This window comes from Bidens hawaiensis, unplaced genomic scaffold (genome assembly GCF_021521415.1).
Source record: "Bidens hawaiensis isolate Kalapana, Puna unplaced genomic scaffold, B.hawaiensis_p1.1 tig00001016_1, whole genome shotgun sequence".
Taxonomy (NCBI): domain Eukaryota; kingdom Viridiplantae; phylum Streptophyta; class Magnoliopsida; order Asterales; family Asteraceae; genus Bidens; species Bidens hawaiensis.
The window spans coordinates 3,767,594-3,785,641 of NW_027491059.1; the positions used below are offsets into that span (position 1 = coordinate 3,767,594).

The window sequence follows — 18,048 nt, forward strand, 5'->3', positions numbered from 1 at the left end:
CTTCTTCAATTTTGTAATTAAACTCATCCAAACCTATACATACACATTTCATTTTGCATCTCTTATCTGTATGCATTTAATAATTTGTTATGTGTTTGCTACGGACTGTTAGCTTAATTTATGTTATGTGTTTGTGTATTAGATCTGAATACGTGTTGTGATTTATTACTTACACGCAATCGGTTAACATTTACTTTACTTTGCATGTGGTGGTTTTAAGTCAGGATTGCGTGGTGAGTTTGTACGGGTGGTGTGATCGAACGGAGTTAGAGGAAGATGGCGGCGAAGCAGCAGCAGCAATCGCAGTTCATGACTAACGCACCGCTAATTGAGGCTTCTGATACCAATCTGATTGTTGTTCCTGACGTAAGTATTATTTTTCTTTTCTTTTATTATATTAATATTTTATTATTATTTAATCAATGTATTTTAGATAACAATAATAATATTAATAATAATAATTTCAATGTCTTTAATATAATAGTAATTATAATTATTATTCTTATTTTTAGAGCTGCTTTAATAACAATAACAACAATAATAATAATTATTATTATTATTATTATTATTATTATTATTATTATTATTATTACTACTGCTGCTGCTGCTTTGATTAGGCGGTGGATTTAGGATAGCTATACACACCATCTGATAATTAATCCTTTTAATGTCTGAGGGTTGTTTTGACCAAGTTTTTTCAAAGTCTGATAGCTATACACACCGTCTGAATATTGGCCGAACTGCCACTGACCAATGTTCTAAGTTTGAACCCCTATGGTCAGAACGGCTGGCCGGATTTGTTTGAATGGCCGTTTTTACTTTTTACCAATAATTTGCAAAGTTTGACTTTTTTGGTCAAAATGATCGCTGACCTAATTTTTAAAGTTTGACCTCCCAAAGGTCGGAACGGCTGTCCAGATATTGTTTGAATAGATGTTTTGACCAATAATTTTCAAATTTTGACTTTTTTTGTCAAAACGATCGACTAGTGTTTTGTGGACGGCTGTTTTATAATGTGAAATCAGATGGGGGTGGCGTAGCTATAACATGACCGATTTTGGATTTTGTTCTCGTTTGGATTTTTTGAGTTTATGTTTAAGCATCATGGTTTACTCTGGTTTATGGACAGCTCAACTTCTGGAATTTTGATATTTTGTTTACTCTGAATTGATTGAACTTTCTGTTGGTTGAAATAGTTTAAGCAACTTTGGTTAATGGTGTGAAAGAGACACAGAGTACATGTAAACTCTAAACAAGTCTTGATAGATCTAGTGCCAGATAATATAGTCAACTTGTTGTCAGTTTCAAAAACCAAAACATTTGTTTAATTTGATTAATATTGCAGACACTATGGTGAATCTTTTCCTTTTTTTAAGTTTATTTTATTCATAAGATGAAATTTATATGGAAAAAGTGGGATTCTGAAAGTTAATATTTGATGGCTCTAATTATTTATATGTATTCAGAAAACAAGCTGGAGAAACTTCTTTGCATATCTGGGCCCTGGTTTTCTTGTTTCCATTGCATACATAGATCCTGGAAACTGTAAGATACTAAAAGTATATTTACACAATTATTTATGCAGCATACAGCTGATTATAATTGCAAATTCTTGCAGTTGAAACTGATTTACAATCAGGAGCACAATACAAGTATGAGGTGCTTATATAATGTCCTTCTCAAGTTTACAGAATCTTTGCAATAAAATTCATTTGAAAATTCATCTTACAATAGTTGCAAATAGGGGTGTAGCGTGTAAACGAGCTGAGCCTTAGCTCGATTAGGCTTGAGCCCGGCTAGTCTAATTTACCAGATGTCAATTAGACTCGAGCTCAGCTTGTTTTGAGCTTTGTTTCTAAAGCTCGAGTTTGGCTTGTGTGTATTTTTTCCAAGCTCGGGCTATCCTCGGCTTGGCTAGTTTATTATTTATTAACTAATTTATCTGTTTATTTAATTATTACGTATATTTTTTAAGTTATATTTTTATACAACATAAAATAGATATTATTTAATTATATTTATCTTTATAATATATATAATAATTATAATTAATATATATATATATATATATATATATATATATATTTAAGATATTAAATTTAACTTGGATAAATAATAGACTCGTTTAGGCTCGCGAGCCAGCTTGAGCTCGATTAATGAGCTCTGGCCTTAGGCTTGGGCGCATTTATTAACCAAGCTTATTTTTTAGGCTCGAGCTCGTTTAAGCTCGGCTAGATTAGCGCTAGCGATCTCGAATAGCTCACAGGCATTTTGAGTCGACCTGTATCAAAGTAATTCAATATTATTTTGTTAGGTCTTTTAAAATAAAACATTTCTCTTTGTTTGCAGTTATTATGGATTATACTTGTGGCCTCAGTTGCTGCTCTTGTGATCCAATCTTTGGCAGCAAATCTAGGAGTTGTTACAGGCATTTTTTTTTACTTCTACTTTACACTTTTCATCTTTTCGCCCTCCTAAAATTAATACATATAACTCGAATTGATTTTCCTGTAGGAAAACATTTAGCCGAGCATTGCAAAAACGAGTACGAGAAGGTGACAAATTACATTTTGTGGATTCTTGCTGAGATATCCATAGTTGCATGTGACATTCCTGAAGGTATTATTGCATTTTCTATTATTTCATCATCTGAGTAACTTAAATAAATCATCGAACGTTTCATGTGATATTGCGTTTGAGCCATTTTAGTAGAAACAACAAATGTTTCCAAACGCAGTTGATTTTGCTTTAAATTTTATTAAGAATACGATAATATGAAATAAACTTATTGCATCACTATTCAGATAGTTATTAAAAATTAGTTTTCTACATATATTAGAACTGAAAAAACTGTTATTTGTAATACACAGTAATTGGGACAGCGTTTGCGTTGAATATGCTATTCCATATTCCGGTATGGATTGGTGTGTTGCTCACCGGTTTTAGCACTTTGATTCTGCTAGCACTACAACAATATGGGGTACTTAATGTTTCCTTTAATTCATATTATTTATATATGCTCAAATTAGAAACTAAGTAAGATAATTTTGTTTGTTATGCAGGTGAGGAAACTTGAATTCTTGATTGCTTTTTTGGTACTCACTATAGCCGTATGCTTTCTTATTGAGCTCGGCATATCCAAGCCCAATGCTTCAGAAGTGCTATACGGGCTGTTTGTCCCTCAACTCAAAGGTAGCGGGTCAACAGGTCTTGCAATTTCACTTCTTGGTGCTATGGTCATGCCGTAAGTCACCTTCATCTATAACACCTTGGGCAACTTTTGACCCGCTAATCACTTTAATAGCTAAAATATATGATTTTACACATTTGACGCTGAAGAAACACTAACCGGACCCCGGGCAGATTACTGGTAACCTGGGGGTTAGATAGCTGTTTCCCACGAGGGGTTAGACCCTGAGAAGATGGTTCTTCTGATAACCTGCAAAACAGACACCGTGAGCTTGCCACTGAGAAGGGGGGGGGTTCCTCCTTGTGACCACCCTCCGGCGTGAGAATCAGACTAGATTGCTCTTTAAATATAAGTGTATATTAAGAGATTGCTAGAGCAGATATCAGGTATAATATGATGATGATATGATAAGATCAGATGGTCATACCATTTGTGGTATTTATAGCCGAAGGTAGATTTCCAAGGAGGTGTGGCCGGCTGCAACAGTGTTCCTGTTCCACCAACAGTGGCCTACGCACGTGCCCTGCTGGTAGTTGGTGGGTAGGCAGCGGCTGATAGTGACCAGGCCTGCTGTGTACTATTCATTTTCCACCAACTGCCGGCTATGCACGTGGTATGGCAGTAGTTGGTGAGTAGGCAGCGGCTAATAGTGACATACAGTACAGGAGCATGCTGCTCGCCATACTGTTGTCAATAAGCTATCGTATCTTTAGTCAGATCTTTTTCCCATACCTCGTCAGGTACAGTACAGAAGATCTTCCCGTATCGTACGGACTGGCTTATTTGGGAGGGAGTATTCCCCCTCCCGCCCTTGTGCGGGATTGTTCCCGGCTTTGCTCATTCCTTCAGGTGACACTGAATGATTGAGAGCTAAGTGCCTTGTGCGTGTAGCCTTGCTGCGCGGGTGGCCTTCCCTGATGGCTTGTATCCGAGGCTGCGGGGACAGGCGGAGTCCTTCACCATTGGGAGGCATTTCCTGCGGGAACAGCTTGCGTACTGCGCGTAAGGACGTCACGTCTCTGAGCATGGTTGGTCCTGCGGATCCAGTTGGTTTCTGCGCAGCCGTTCCTCTTCAAGGTGAGTCTTGCGGGTCCAACTGGGCTCTGCTGGGACCTACCTCTTCAAGTCCCCCCAGTCCAATGTTCTTCTCATGAGTGTTTAATAAAGTGAGGTGAACTTTTGGACATAAGCAAAGGGTTTTTGAAAAGGGTTTTTTAAGGTTTTCCATGGGGATTCTTCCCGCGGAAGTCCTTGTCACTTGCAGAAATTCCCGAGTTTCCTGTTTGGTCTTTGGGTATGATGCGGGTAGGTCTGTAACCTCCTCGCAAGTCAGGAGCGTTGAGTCCCACTTGTGTGGATTCTCCATGAGGTTTTGGTAGTTTTGAACATAGTGATCAATTATGTTAAAACCACCAATTCCATACTGGAGCTTTAAACAACGTAGTTCTCGACGTTCCCGCTATGCGGGGATGTTATTTCCGTTTCCGCAAGCATTGCCCAGAAGATCCTTCTTGGTTTCAATTCCCAGCGGAGCGCTAGGTATGTGAAGGGTTTTGCCTTAACACTGTACCCGCGCTCGTCTTACGGTTACTTTACTTCTAAGGTATTCCTGGCGTCAATTCCCTGCGGGTGCTAGGTATGTGAAGGGTTTTGCCTTTACACTGTACCCGCACCCGTCTTATAGTTACTTGGTTGCCGAGGTATACTTGGCTTCAATTCCCTGCGGGTGCTAGGTATGTGAAGGGTTTTGCCTTAACACTGTACCCGCATCCGTCTTACGGTTACTTGCTTGCCAAGGTTTTCTTGGCTTCAATTCCCTGCGGGTGCTAGGTATGTGAAGGGTTTTGCCTTAACACTGTACCCGCATCCGTCTTACGGTTACTTGTTTGCCAAGGTTTTCTTGGCTTCAATTCCCTGCGGGTGCTAGGTATGTGAAGGGTTTTGCCTTAACACTGTACCCGCATCCGTCTTACGGTTACTTGGTTGCCAAGGTAAGGGGTATTTTCCCGCTTATTTTTTAATCTTTTTGAATTTTGAATTTTGAAATTCGAAGAGTTGGTGGAAAGATAAGAACAGTCCAAAACTCTGAAACGTCGTGCGACGGTTTCTTCTGACTGTGTCAGGTCGTGCAGGAAGTTATGGTGACGTGACAGTACATGGTCATTCCAGACGCTTTTTCAGGCGCGTGGGCGCGATTTTTCTGGCGCGTGGCCGCGAAATTAATGGTATGCGTCCTGTCAACAGCTGTTGCCAGCTTGCTTTTTGCCACGTGTCATAGTTTCATTGCACCTTCGTTTTCTCTCTCTTCCGCATTAATTTCATCGCATTAATTGCGATTAGTATATAAAGGGGGAGAGGGTTCTTTGTAATCCACACTTTCACTCTTCTCTTCATCTTCTTTTACAAGATGTCTCGTGATCTCGAATCTACAGCCGATGACAAGAGTACTGCTGGCGAGTGCCAGTGTGCTCTGCCTGGCGATCTGTATCGGTACGTCGTCAGGAAGTTCATGCTCGAGTCTCTCGAGCCTGAGTTTCCTGAACCCCACCAGACGGTGTACGATGCCCCCAGATGCAAGATCGGGGTTTATGCTGCATTCTTTGTTTATGGGAATCTTAGGTTCCCATTGACAAAGTTTGTTTACCGTGTCCTTGAGAGGCACGGTGTTCATTTGACCGAGTTGCACCCCATGGCGATCGCCAAGATTCGCCACTTCGAGTGGGTGTGCCGGATTTTGGGCATTGAGCCCTATGTTGACCGCCTGATGACCTTCTACACTTGGAGGTGCATCCAGGGGTGGTACACCCTGATAACCCGAATCAAGGGTTTGAGGATTTGCGCGACCGAGCGCAGTCTTCGCGCGTGGAAGCGGGAGTTCTTCTTCATCTCCGCTCGCGCCATCCCCCTTGCCATGAAGTTTAAGAATGGGCAAGCTCTCCCAAGCCTTCACGCCTCCAACTACGAGGAGGCGGAATGGTTCTCGAAGATATCTCGGGTCCAATCTCCGGTTTACCGGTTTGCGGAGTCCGGGATGGTGATGCTGGGGATGAGCCGGGTGTGGAAGGCTGCGGATGCGCATAAGATCCCAATCGTCCTCGAATACGGTTCGAACTCTGTTCCTTACGGTATGCTTTGTTTCTTTTTGTTGATTTTGAATTTCTTCTAACTTCTTTCCTGTTTATTTCAGAGGGGAACGACTTGCAGTCGCTCCTGAACCCGCGGGAGGCTGATGGTCCCGCTCGGATGGGTACTCGCGCTCTAGACGAGAACGAGTTGCCCATCCTAGAACAAACGGCGGATCGGTTCGTGGAGGTCTATCCGCTAGGCCATGAGATCCTTAGCGCCCGTCGGCCAGGTAAGGCGCTGTTCGACCCTCGACCCCTCAATGTTGAAACCTCTGCTGGAATTCCTCTAATCGTATGTTCTGATGAGGAATCCGCAGATGGTCCTCCGTTGGTGCGGAAGAAGAAGGCTGCCGGCGGGAAGGGGAAGGAGAAGGTGGCCTCCACTGCCGATCCAGCGCCTCGGTCTGACTCGGAGACCGAGAGCGAAGAGGTGGCGGGGAATCCCGGTGGTGATAAAATCACCATTCCGGAGGCTGTGACAACTGTCACCGAAGAGCCCAGGATGACAACGGTGACCGGCGTGAATAGGCCGGCTCCATCGGGTTCATCCCCGCCCGTCCGTACTTTCAGGCTCAAGAAAACCCGTAAGTACAAATTTCATGTCTTTAGCTTCATAGTTTAATATCGTTAACACTTATCTTCTTTATGCAGGCGTGGATGTTGACACATTCCAGGGTGGAGTGCAGAGTACCTCTCCGCCAATGACGGTAGGCTTGGTCAGCCTACCTGAGGCGACGACCCAGGCGGCTGCGCCTGCGCCTGCTTCCGCTGGTTCAGTTGCTCACTCCTTTGAGCCGACTGTTCCAGCTGTGATGACGTCACCGCCGGCTGTGAGTGCTATTTTTACAGCATCTTTCACCGAGCCGGCGGTTACTATTGCTGCGGATTCCGCGGCGGCGACCGCGGCGGCTGCTACCATGCCCCCGTCATCGGCAACGACGGCCGATCCATCAGGTACGCATGGGGCTTCCCGCCAATCTCTGCCACCTTCCCATCTGCCTGACCTCTTGGATGGATTTCCCTTGGGTTCAGGTGATGGGTTCGGCGGCTATCGGCCTGTTATTGACCCTACAGGTGCGTAGGGTTCTTTTGGCCCATTTTATATATATTTTTTCTTTATCATCTTTTCCTAACTGCTTTGTGTTTTTTGCAGTGTCGGATTCCAATGAAGTGTATGTTCCACGATGGAACATTCGCCGAGGAACAACCCTTCGTACCCCTGTGGAGTGCGTGGAATGGGCTCGTCACGCTGCTCCCAGTGGTGCGTTGGGGGAAGCCATGGCTAGCTACCAGGAGGGTAGGCTAACCAATGAGCTTCGGGTTCTCCTGGCCCGGATGCAGCCGCGTGTCGAGCTGCTTTGTCGTGAAAACGACAAGTTAAAAGCAGCTCGCCTTAAAGAAGTGGCTCAGGCGCGGGCTGTCCGGGAGGAGAACCAAAGGCTTTCCGCAGTGGCTGCGGAAAAGGAGAAGGCCTTCAAGGCCCTCGAGGTTGAAGTTCAGGCTCGACTTGAGGCCCGTTCCAAGGCTGCCCAAGCTGTTAATGAACAGCTTCGGCTGGCTAAGGAAACTGCAAGGAACGCAACCGAGAGGGCCACCAAGGCTGAAGCTGTTGCTGAGCCTCTAAGCTTGGAGAATGAGGAGCTTAAAGCCAAATTAGAGGCTCTCCAGCAGGCTCATGATGCCTTGGCGATGGAAGACGCCAAAAAGCTCCAAGAAATCCTGGACCAGAGGGGGGTGCTTGACCATGCTGAGCGTAAGCTAAAGGGCGTCGAAGAGGCCGCGGCTAAAGAAGTGTTGCTTGCCAACCTCAACAAGAGTGAAGCCGATCGCGCCCGTAACGAAGCTCAAGCTGCCCTCCAAGAAGCCCTGGTTGCCAAGGAATGGCTTCTTCGAGAAGCGTTGTCTCAGGTAAGCTTTTCTTGTCTTTACGCTTTCCTTTGTAAATAGAAAAGGTTTTTGACACTTGTATATTTTCTTTTGTAGGTTGTGCATCGAGTCTTTGCTGAGACGTCGTATGACGATGCTATGAGCGCAGCCCTCAACGCTTCTCACGAGGATGGGGAAAAGGTCGGCTTCCTGCTTGGTCTAGGGTTCGTTGAGAAAGGCATCCCGCCTTCCAACTTCCCTTTGTACAATGTGGATACTGAAGCTGTTTACGACCAAGCAGTGAATCAATACGCCGCCTTCCCGCATCCGGTGGTGGAGAAGGTGAATCAAGTTGCTGCTGCTGATGATGGGTTAGCTATCCTTAAAGCTTTCCTTGAACTGCCACGATCTACTGATGGTGCTGGTCCAAGTGGAAGTGGCCCTGAAGCCTGATCCTGAAGATCCCTTCCCACTGCTAGGATAGATTTAGCTTGTATAGATTTATTTTCTTGTAGGCGGGTAGTTACCCGGCCATTTTTGTAATGAATCGTGAAATATAAATCTTTGTGCGGGTAAGACCGCTTCTTTTATTGGATTCCTTGCTTTATAAACGTTATATGACTTGCATACTTTAGTTTAAATTAGCAATTTTCCAAGTGTAGAATAAGTTAACCTTTGAACGTGGTAGATAATAGGTTGAAGTTTTGCTTCCTCTTTCGTGATTGTGCGGGTAGGACCGTCACTTGCACTTAGTAGGATGGCTAAACTTTACCTGCGTCTAACCTGCGTGTAGGTTTTCCTCATCTTTTCTGAGGATAAGTTAACCTTTGAACGTGGTAGATAATAGGTGTGAAGTTTTGCTTCCTCTTTCGTGATTGTGCGGGTAGGACCGTCACTTGCACTTAGTAGGATGGCTAAACTTTACCCATATCTGACCTGCGTGTAGGTTTTCCTCATCTTTTCTGAGGATAAGTTAACCTTTGAACGTGGTAGATAATAAGTGTGAAGTTTTGCTTCCTCTTTATTGATTGTGCGGGTAGGACCGTCACTTGCACTTAGTAGGATGGCTAAACTTTACCCATATCTGACCTGCGTGTAGGTTTTCCTCATCCTTTTTTGAGGATAAGTTAACCTTTGAACGTGGTAGATAATAGGTGTGAAGTTTTGCTTCCTCTTTCGTGATTGTGCGGGTAAGACCGTCACTTGCACTTAGTAGGATGGCTAAACTTTACCTGTGTCTAACCTGCGTGTAGGTTTTCCTCATCTTTTCTGAGGATAAGTTAACCTTTGAACGTGGTAGATAATAGGTGTGAAGTTTTGCTTCCTCTTTCGTGATTGTGCGGGTAGGACCGTCACTTGCACTTAGTAGGATGGCTAAACTTTACCCATATCTGACCTGCGTGTAGGTTTTCCTCATCCTTTTGTTAGAAATTCTGTTTTGAACCGTTCGACGTGCGGTTGTCAATAGGTTAGTGTTCAGTTCCCTTTTTCATGATTCATGCGGATAGACCGGCACTTTCATTTAATGGGAGGACTGACTTTTCCCCTTCAACTGACCTGCGTGAAGGTTTGTCGTTTTTTGGGTTTATGCGGGTTTTGCCGCCTTCCCCACGCAACGACTTTCCACGTATTTATGCGGTGAAAACCGGCATATCCGTGTTGAATAAATTAGCCGCTCGACGCGCGGTTGTCAATAGGTTAGTGTTCAGTTCCCTTTTTCATGATTCATGCGGATAGACCGGCACTTTCATTTAATGGGACTGAACTTTTCCCCTTCAACTGACCTGCGTGAAGGTTTGTCGTTTTTTGGGTTTATGCGGGTTTTGCCGCCTTCCCCACGCAACGACTTTCACACTTATGTATGCGGTGAAAACCGGCATTAGTGTTGATAGTTCATAAAAGTATAAATGTAAAATCATCAGCGTCGATGTTTTAAGGAGAATCATTTTCATTAGAAGTGGCTCTTGGCCTTTTCTTTACAAATTTGGAATTGATTTACATGCAAACTGTGTAAATGAGCTCCCTTCCATGTTGTTGGGATGGGAGTGCCATCGAGCCGATACGCACCTGGTTCGGGATCTCGTTCTTTACGCAGCATGTAGTCTCCACATTGAAGCTGGAATTTTATTCGTGTTTTCCCCCGCTGGGGTTCTACACGCATCAGCCTGCTCAGCGTTCATTGCGCCACGAGGTGCGCGAGCGTCCCATCTCTGACAAATGCTTCGACCATGTCCTTTACGTCTATGCATTCTTCAGTGTTGTGGCCTTTTGTCCTGTGAAAGTCACAGTATTTGCTCCGATCAGCATTGTGACGATGTCGGATTATTTGAGGCTTTGGCCATGGGAGCTCCTCGGTGGCGAATATCTCGGTGACGCTTTTGGTGAGCGGCGTCCATCTGGAGTTCTTGTTTGACTGTACGTTATCCCTTCCGCCTAACCGATTTTGCAAGCCGGATGAGGTGTCAAAGTTTACCCTTGACTGCCAAATGCCTAGCTTTCGCTTTTTGTTTAATCGGGCGGTAAGGACGTTGTCTTCCCTTGTTTTCTGGGTGTAGAGGTTTGTGCTCTGTGGGAGATCTCTACCCAGTTGCTTCTCCGTTTCCGCAAAGGTTTTGCTGCTGTCATGATGGCATCCCATGTGGATGGCATGCCATCTTTACCCGTTAAGGTGCGGATGAGCTCTGGGACGTTCGCGCCCTGAATAAAGGTAGCGCGAACAAGATCTTCGCTAATGTTACCCAGACTTAGCTTCTTCGAGTTGAAGCGAGTGATGAAGTCTAGCAAAGATTCATCTTTTTCTCGAATGCACTTGAGGATTGTCCATTGCTCCTCGGTATACTTTCTTTGCTGGCTGAAGTGTTGGCTAAACTTCTGCTGGAAGTCTGCCCAGTCGTAGATGTGGTTGACCGGTAGACGATCGAACCACGCTCTAGCAGCCCCGACAAGCGTCATTTGGAACATGTAACACCACGTGGGTTCCGTCCAACTACTGACGGTTGCCCCCGCTATGAATCTGTTCAAATGATCATCTGGGTCGGATATACCATCATATGTGCCTATGCTGGACATTTGTTTGGCACTTTTTGGGGCAATTGCTTCTGCAATGTCCCTTGCAAATTTGGACGTTCCTGCATTTGCAACATTTGGTCTGAATGTTTTGGAGAAGTCACGTGGACTTCCACCTGTGTTTTTTGGTTTGAAGGCTTCTCCAAAATGCCTTCTCGGTTGGGAGTCCGTTTCCTTACGCTTCCCTTTTGCCCTATGGCGAGGGTTCGCGTCGGAGTCAGATTCCTCCGAGTCATCCAAGTAATCTTCGAATTCGTCAGCCTGTTGGACGGAACGCAAGCGTTCGTCCAACTCAGCTTGGAATTCCCTCTGACGTGCCTCCGCCCATGCCTTAACTTCATCGAGTGTTTGGCGGGGGAGTCTTGTTCGTTTTTCAAACTGGGTATCAGTGAATCCCAGTGGGCCATTATTTACTGCACTTGCCCCAGCTTGGGTAACTGGGGTAGTGTTTGTAAAATTTACTTCACTTGCCCCGGCTTGGGTAGCCGGGGTAGTGTTTGTAAAAACTGTGTTGCCGGTATTCCCCCCAGTAGCTGGGGTTGTAGTTACCGGAGTTTCTTTAACCATCTTAGAAGTTTGAAAAAATTGAAGAAAAATGTTCTAGCTTTATGCACGGATGGCGCCAATGAAGAAACACTAACCGGACCCCGGGCAGATTACTGGTAACCTGGGGGTTAGATAGCTGTTTCCCACGAGGGGTTAGACCCTGAGAAGATGGTTCTTCTGATAACCTGCAAAACAGACACCGTGAGCTTGCCACTGAGAAGGGGGGGGGGTTCCTCCTTGTGACCACCCTCCGGCGTGAGAATCAGACTAGATTGCTCTTTAAATATAAGTGTATATTAAGAGATTGCTAGAGCAGATATCAGGTATAATATGATGATGATATGATAAGATCAGATGGTCATACCATTTGTGGTATTTATAGCCGAATGTAGGTTTCCAAGGAGGTGTGGCCGGCTGCAACAGAGTTCCTGTTCCACCAACAGTGGCCTACGCACGTGCCCTGCTGGTAGTTGGTGGGTAGGCAGCGGCTGATAGTGACCAGGCCTGCTGTGTACTATTCCTTTTCCACCAACTGCCGGCTATGCACGTGGTATGGCAGTAGTTGGTGAGTAGGCAGCGGCTAATAGTGACATACAGTACAGGAACATGCTGCTCGCCATACTGTTGTCAATAAGCTGTCGTATCTTTAGTCAGATCTTTTTCCCATACCTCGTCAGGTACAGTACAGAAGATCTTCCCGTATCGTACGGACTGGCTTATTTGGGCGGGAGTATTCCCCCTCCCGCCCTTGTGCGGGATTGTTCCCGGCTTTGCTCATTCCTTCGGTGACACTGAATGATTGAGAGCTAAGTGCCTTGTGCGTGTAGCCTTGCTGCGCGGGTGGCCTTCCCTGATGGCTTGTATCCGAGGCTGCGGGGACAGGCGGAGTCCTTCACCATTGGGAGGCATTTCCTGCGGGAACAGCTTGCGTACTGCGCGTAAGGACGTCACGTCTCTGAGCATGGTTGGTCCTGCGGATCCAGTTGGTTTCTGCGCAGACGTTCCTCTTCAAGGTGAGTCTTGCGGGTCCAACTGGGCTCTGCTGGGACCTACCTCTTCAGACGCACTAGTGATAAAATATAACCCAAGTCTATCCATTTATGTGATATTTTTCTTATTAACGCAGGCATAATCTTTTCTTGCACTCGGCTCTTGTGCTTTCTAGGAAAATACCTCGATCAGTTAGTGGCATAAAAGTAATGCTCATATCTTCTAAAATCATTCTTTTGATTATTCACATTATTAATGTAAGCCTGTATATATAGGAAGCTTGCAGATTCTACTTGATAGAAAGTGGCATAGCACTTGCAGTGGCCTTCCTGATTAACATATCGGTTATATCTGTAAGCGGTTCAGTTTGCAACTCACCAAATTTGAACCCTGATGATCAAAAGAGTTGTGAAGATTTGGACTTGAACAAAGCATCCTTTTTGCTTAGAGTAAGTGTCATTAATTAGTGCTAAATGATGATAATCCAGTCAAAGATGGAGCTTGAAAGTGATCGCAATCTCCTTTTTTTTGTCCGTCTAGAATGTTTTAGGCAAATGGAGCTCTAAGGTCTTTGCAATTGCTTTGCTTGCATCCGGTCAGAGTTCCACTATAACCGGAACATATGCTGGCCAATATGTTATGCAGGTATTTATATGATTCATTTTTCTCAAAAATATAGTATTATTTCTAAAAAATATAGTATTATTACTATTGAAATAATATAACTCTGTAATCATATTTGACACACTAATTATTATTTGTGACAGGGGTTTCTTGACCTACGAATGAAACCATGGCTTAGAAACTTCTTAACTCGGTGTTTAGCCATAGTCCCTAGCTTAATCGTTGCTCTGATAGGCGGTTCAGCTGGAGCTGGAAAGTTAATCATTATAGCATCGGTTAGTGATTTTTCGTACTTATATAACCAACTTTAAAAGCACATCTTGCTACCAACTAGTTGTTTATTATGGTAGATGATATTGTCATTTGAACTCCCATTTGCTCTCATTCCACTTCTCAAGTTCACTAGTAGTGCGACCAAGATGGGATCACACGCCAACTCAAAAACTGTAAGTTAAGTTATAATATTCATGAAAAACAATATTCATTTATACTGATTGTAAAATCACTATGTGTTTTCAGATCTCAACAATCACTTGGATCATCGGATCGTTAATTATGGGAATAAACATATACTTTCTAGGTGACCATTTGATTTCAGTGCTCGTTCACGGGGATCTAGCACTCGTTACCAAGATCTTTTGTGGTGTGTTAGGGTTCTCTGGTATGCTGATTTACTTAGCGGGGATCGGGTATTTAGTGGTGCGTAAAAATAAAGAGTCGTCGCATCTTTTGGCACTTACGACTCCCGAGTCCCGGGAAATGGAGAGGACTGTTTCCGCGTATGATGGTCAGCCGAGACAGGATATTGTTAGTATGCAACTTCCTCAAAGGAGGAGTAGTGATGATGATAACAACTGAGTTGTTTAGAGGTGATGTAGAACTATAATAGAGTTAATTTAACATGCTACAACTTTTAGAAAAACAAAAAAGAACTAAATAATGACATCATATTGTGATCATAGATGATGCATATTTCTTATGACATTGTGATCTGTTAGCATCCATGTATGATGTTCAAATCTATGGAAAATGACCTTATGGTTTGGTAGTTATGACTATCATCATGCAAAGGTTGTGGGCAACATGTGTTCATGTGGGTTGCCTAATCAATATCATATCTTCATGATTTGGGTATCAAATTTTGGTTAAATGGAATAGGTGTGCATGAAACTGAAAACCCCAAAAACCCAAACCGGAAAAATCAAAGGTTTAGTTATAGGCTTTTGTAAAACCGAACTTACGGTTTGGATTTCGTTTTGCATGTAGTAAAAACCGAATAAATCGAACCGAATGCAAAAAGTTTTATTTTTTATTTTAAGCAATTTGTAAAAATTTAGTAAATATGTAACTCAAATAGTTTAGTCTTCGAACTAAAATTTTCAAGCTCAAATGACAAAAATGAAAAAACCAAAACTAAACTGAACCCAAACTGAAAGCCTAAAAAACAAAACGTTTTCAAAAATTCAAAAACCAATGTTTCGGGCTTTGGTTCAATTTTAGTCCAAAACCGACCCAACCCGAATTCGGCCATTAGCCATAGCCGGTATTGGTCATATTCAAAAATGTTTTTTATTTTCTATTTTGATACAATTTTTGTAGTTGGGCCTAGTTTGGTTGTGATTTGTGAAAACGAGTAAACGACTGACAAAGGCCCAAAATAATTGCAAAGTTTTGTATACAAAAAACAGCTCACAACTAGCTAACTAATGGCATAGTTGCATACACAATTATCATCTTAGATTATAAGGAACATATCATATGAGTTAACATAACAAACCACATTATGTGTTTGAACTAAATGCATTGACCACAGTAAATCGAATACGCGTGGCTAAATGAAAACATAACCATAACCATAAACATATATCATTAGTTACTAACTAGGGCTGAATACGGATTTGATCGTCGGTCTGGGTTGCTTGCACGGGTAGATGACCTTTCTCTTGTAAGCTCTTAACCGTCTCGTATAAACACTGTTTAACCGGGGTGAACTCAAGTCCCAAATCCTTCAGTTTTTGGTTTGAGAATTTGTACGGTTTTGCTCTTGGCTTTGTTTCATCTTTACACCTGTAATTAGTTTTTATAGTAATTTTAATTTTAGGACTCACGAATCATAAATACTAATCTAGCATGTTGAATTTTAAAACGATTACAACTAAACGAGCCGAGCCCGAGCTTGACCAGGCTTGTTTTGACTTGCAAGCGCTCGAGCTCGAACTTGGCTTGTCATGAGCACTTTTTCTAAAGCTCGAGCTCAGCTCATGAGTTATTTTCAAGCTTGGGTTGGGCCTATTTATTAGTTACCAATAAAAGTAAATATGTTTTTAATTATTTTTATATTTGTATATATTTTGAGAAAAAACCTTAAACGAGCTTAGGCTTGACTCAAGCTCAGCTGTAGTGTAAAATTAGTAGAACTTAAAAGAGCTTGTTAACGCTTGGCGCGCCTAAACGAACTTTATTTGAGGCGTAGGCTCAACTCGAACTTGAAAAAACTCGACTCATTTCAAGCCTTTTAACGATCTAAGCTCGAGTAGCTCGCTAGCCGCTCGAGTAGTTTGCACCCTAAATAAACTAATACGAGCCCATTACAACATGAAGCCATTTTTTGGGTTTTATGTGCAGAGAGTTGGTAAATGGGTCCGGGCCGTTACGTGGGCCCACGGTGATAGTGGTATAGATATTGGGGTTGGTGAGGAGTGATCTTGTCCATCAAATATTTTAATTTTTAAGATTTTAATATTCTACATGTTGGTGTAGTCTTTTTGGACTTTTGAATATAGATGTGGTCCAATTCATCTAATCATTATTTGGTTCACCCAAATTTTCTATATATTATATAATTATTTTAATATATTATATAATTATAATTAATACGTTAATCAAATCAAATTGAGTGTTATATCTTTTAGTTAACATGCCAATTACATAAGATAATGTGTAGATGTGTCAAATTGGATAGATGGTGTAACACTTCTAATTAGATTATTTAAAAAGTTTTATGTAATTTAAGAGTTGAGACATTTATTTTATTTCTATCTCTCGTTTTATGCGTCAGATAAGTTTAAAATTAATTTCTTTTAAAGGAAAGTGTACTTACTTAGTAGGAATCGGGTACTCAGGGAAATACTTGGCTAAAATCTCAACCACTTCTCCGTGATGAAGCACACTCTCAGCACACAAATACCTACCAGAAGCCGAGGGAGTCTCGAATAGCAAAATGTGTGCCAATGCCACGTCGCGTACATGAACATATGCTTGAACTGAATTAGCATAGGTCTTTGTGGACCCCGTCAGATACTTCAAGATATGAATAATACTAGCATTGAGCGTGGGCTGCAAAAGTGGGCCCAACACCAACACCGGGTTCACTGCAACCATGTCAACCCCTCTCGCTTTAGCCTTGTCCCATGCAGCCTGCTCGGCCACTGGCTTTCCATAGCAATACCAATTCTGTGATACATATAAATAAAAAATATTATTTATAACTATTTTTTTTTGCCAGAGTAGTTTATTAAGTATAATAATAATAATATGATTTCATGAATAATAAAATCATGCTGACATTCTGGAATGATGAATAAGTCACACCAAAATATAGGAAAAGTGTAAATAACATGTCATATGGCCGGAAATTAGGCCAAACAATTTAATCATCATTATATTCATAATTTACTTATGCAATTAGTTCTCCAAACCTTAGTGTTCTTGCAGAATTCTTGATCACTCCAACAGCTCTCATCAACAATATCATCAGGACTCCGGTTCGGATTCATGTACACCGCTCCAATGGATGACGTAAACACCACTCGGTGGACTTTAGCTTCGTCCGCCGCTACTATCACATTCCTTGTTCCAATCACCGTGGGCTCCACCATTTGTTCCTATAATTAAATTTTAAACATAAATATAATTAGTCTCGGATTGGCGTTCCTCTAACTTTTTTTAAACGACAAATGCTACTCATACTATTTTACTATTTTACGCGTTCCCGGAGACATAACTGTAAGAGAAATTGGTTAGGGATATTGAAGTTTGAACATACATATGCCAATATTTATAAGCAGAAAAAATTAAAATAAAAATTTCACCAACTCCCCATAAGTCCATAACCTGCTTTGGCCTACCTTTTAGTGCTAAGTCAACAAATCCATTCTTCAACAAATTTTATTTTTATTTTTATTTTTATATTTTTGCATCTGTTTTACCTAACTTGGATTAAACTATGTTTTTCCTACAAATTAGATATTAGAATTGTAATAAAATAATTCTCCAATTATTTTCAAACTTTCGTGTGTAGCTTTTTGTAAACCTTTTTTTCTTCCTTTTTAATTTAATACTGACATTTGGCTTATAATTATCTTATATGCTGTCATTATCTTTGTTGAACATTTAAATTAAACGTTTGTATAAATTAATTAATTGGCACTTAAAATAATTTGTTTTTGTTATGATGACATTAGGTAGTCAGAGAAGTTCAATACTATTGACTTGTTTATGTTGTTTATCCGACCCGTTTATACGTACAGCCAACCTGATCTCTTTGGAGGCGTAAAGCGAGTTTTAAAATCCGGGCCCTTTTAAAGATTTCCTTTTTCTTCTAGTTCATAATCATCATCGTACTCAGTATATCCCACCAAT

At 42.2% G+C, this 18,048-nt stretch overlaps 2 protein-coding genes across 2 annotated transcripts; one reads left to right on the forward strand and one right to left on the reverse strand.

The window, feature by feature from the left end:
• Positions 1-247: 247 nt before the first annotated feature.
• LOC143552290 (metal transporter Nramp6-like) lies at positions 248-14,298 on the forward strand. Its single transcript, XM_077042554.1, has 13 exons — positions 248-366; positions 1,467-1,545; positions 1,619-1,659; positions 2,350-2,428; positions 2,515-2,619; positions 2,871-2,980; positions 3,063-3,244; positions 12,920-12,989; positions 13,059-13,232; positions 13,324-13,428; positions 13,551-13,682; positions 13,758-13,853; positions 13,927-14,298. The coding sequence occupies exons 1-13, from the start codon at positions 277-279 to the stop codon at positions 14,263-14,265; spliced, it is 1,602 nt and encodes a 533-aa protein (XP_076898669.1). The 5' UTR covers positions 248-276; the 3' UTR covers positions 14,266-14,298.
• Positions 14,299-15,199: 901 nt separating this feature from the next.
• LOC143552283 (cinnamoyl-CoA reductase 1-like) lies at positions 15,200-17,286 on the reverse strand. The gene is made up of 3 exons (XM_077042550.1): positions 17,106-17,286; positions 16,508-16,860; positions 15,200-15,474 (listed from the first exon to the last, which is right to left on the reverse strand). Exons 1-3 carry the CDS (start codon positions 17,283-17,285, stop codon positions 15,288-15,290), a joined length of 720 nt encoding a protein of 239 aa, XP_076898665.1. The 5' UTR covers position 17,286; the 3' UTR covers positions 15,200-15,287.
• Between the last annotated feature and the right edge of the window lie 762 nt (positions 17,287-18,048).

Coding starts and splice junctions, on each gene's coding strand:
- LOC143552283 (XM_077042550.1), bottom strand. CDS start 17,285: ATGGTGGAGCCCACGGTGATTGGAACAAGGAATGTGATAGTAGCGGCG. Junction 16,861..17,105: donor AATTCTGCAAGAACACTAAG/GTTTGGAGAACT, acceptor TATGTATCACAG/AATTGGTATTGCTATGGAAA. Junction 15,475..16,507: donor GAGTACCCGATTCCTACTAA/GTAAGTACACTT, acceptor AACTAATTACAG/GTGTAAAGATGAAACAAAGC.
- LOC143552290 (XM_077042554.1), top strand. CDS start 277: ATGGCGGCGAAGCAGCAGCAGCAATCGCAGTTCATGACTAACGCACCG. Junction 13,233..13,323: donor AAGCATCCTTTTTGCTTAGA/GTAAGTGTCATT, acceptor TTGTCCGTCTAG/AATGTTTTAGGCAAATGGAG. Junction 13,683..13,757: donor AGTTAATCATTATAGCATCG/GTTAGTGATTTT, acceptor TTATTATGGTAG/ATGATATTGTCATTTGAACT.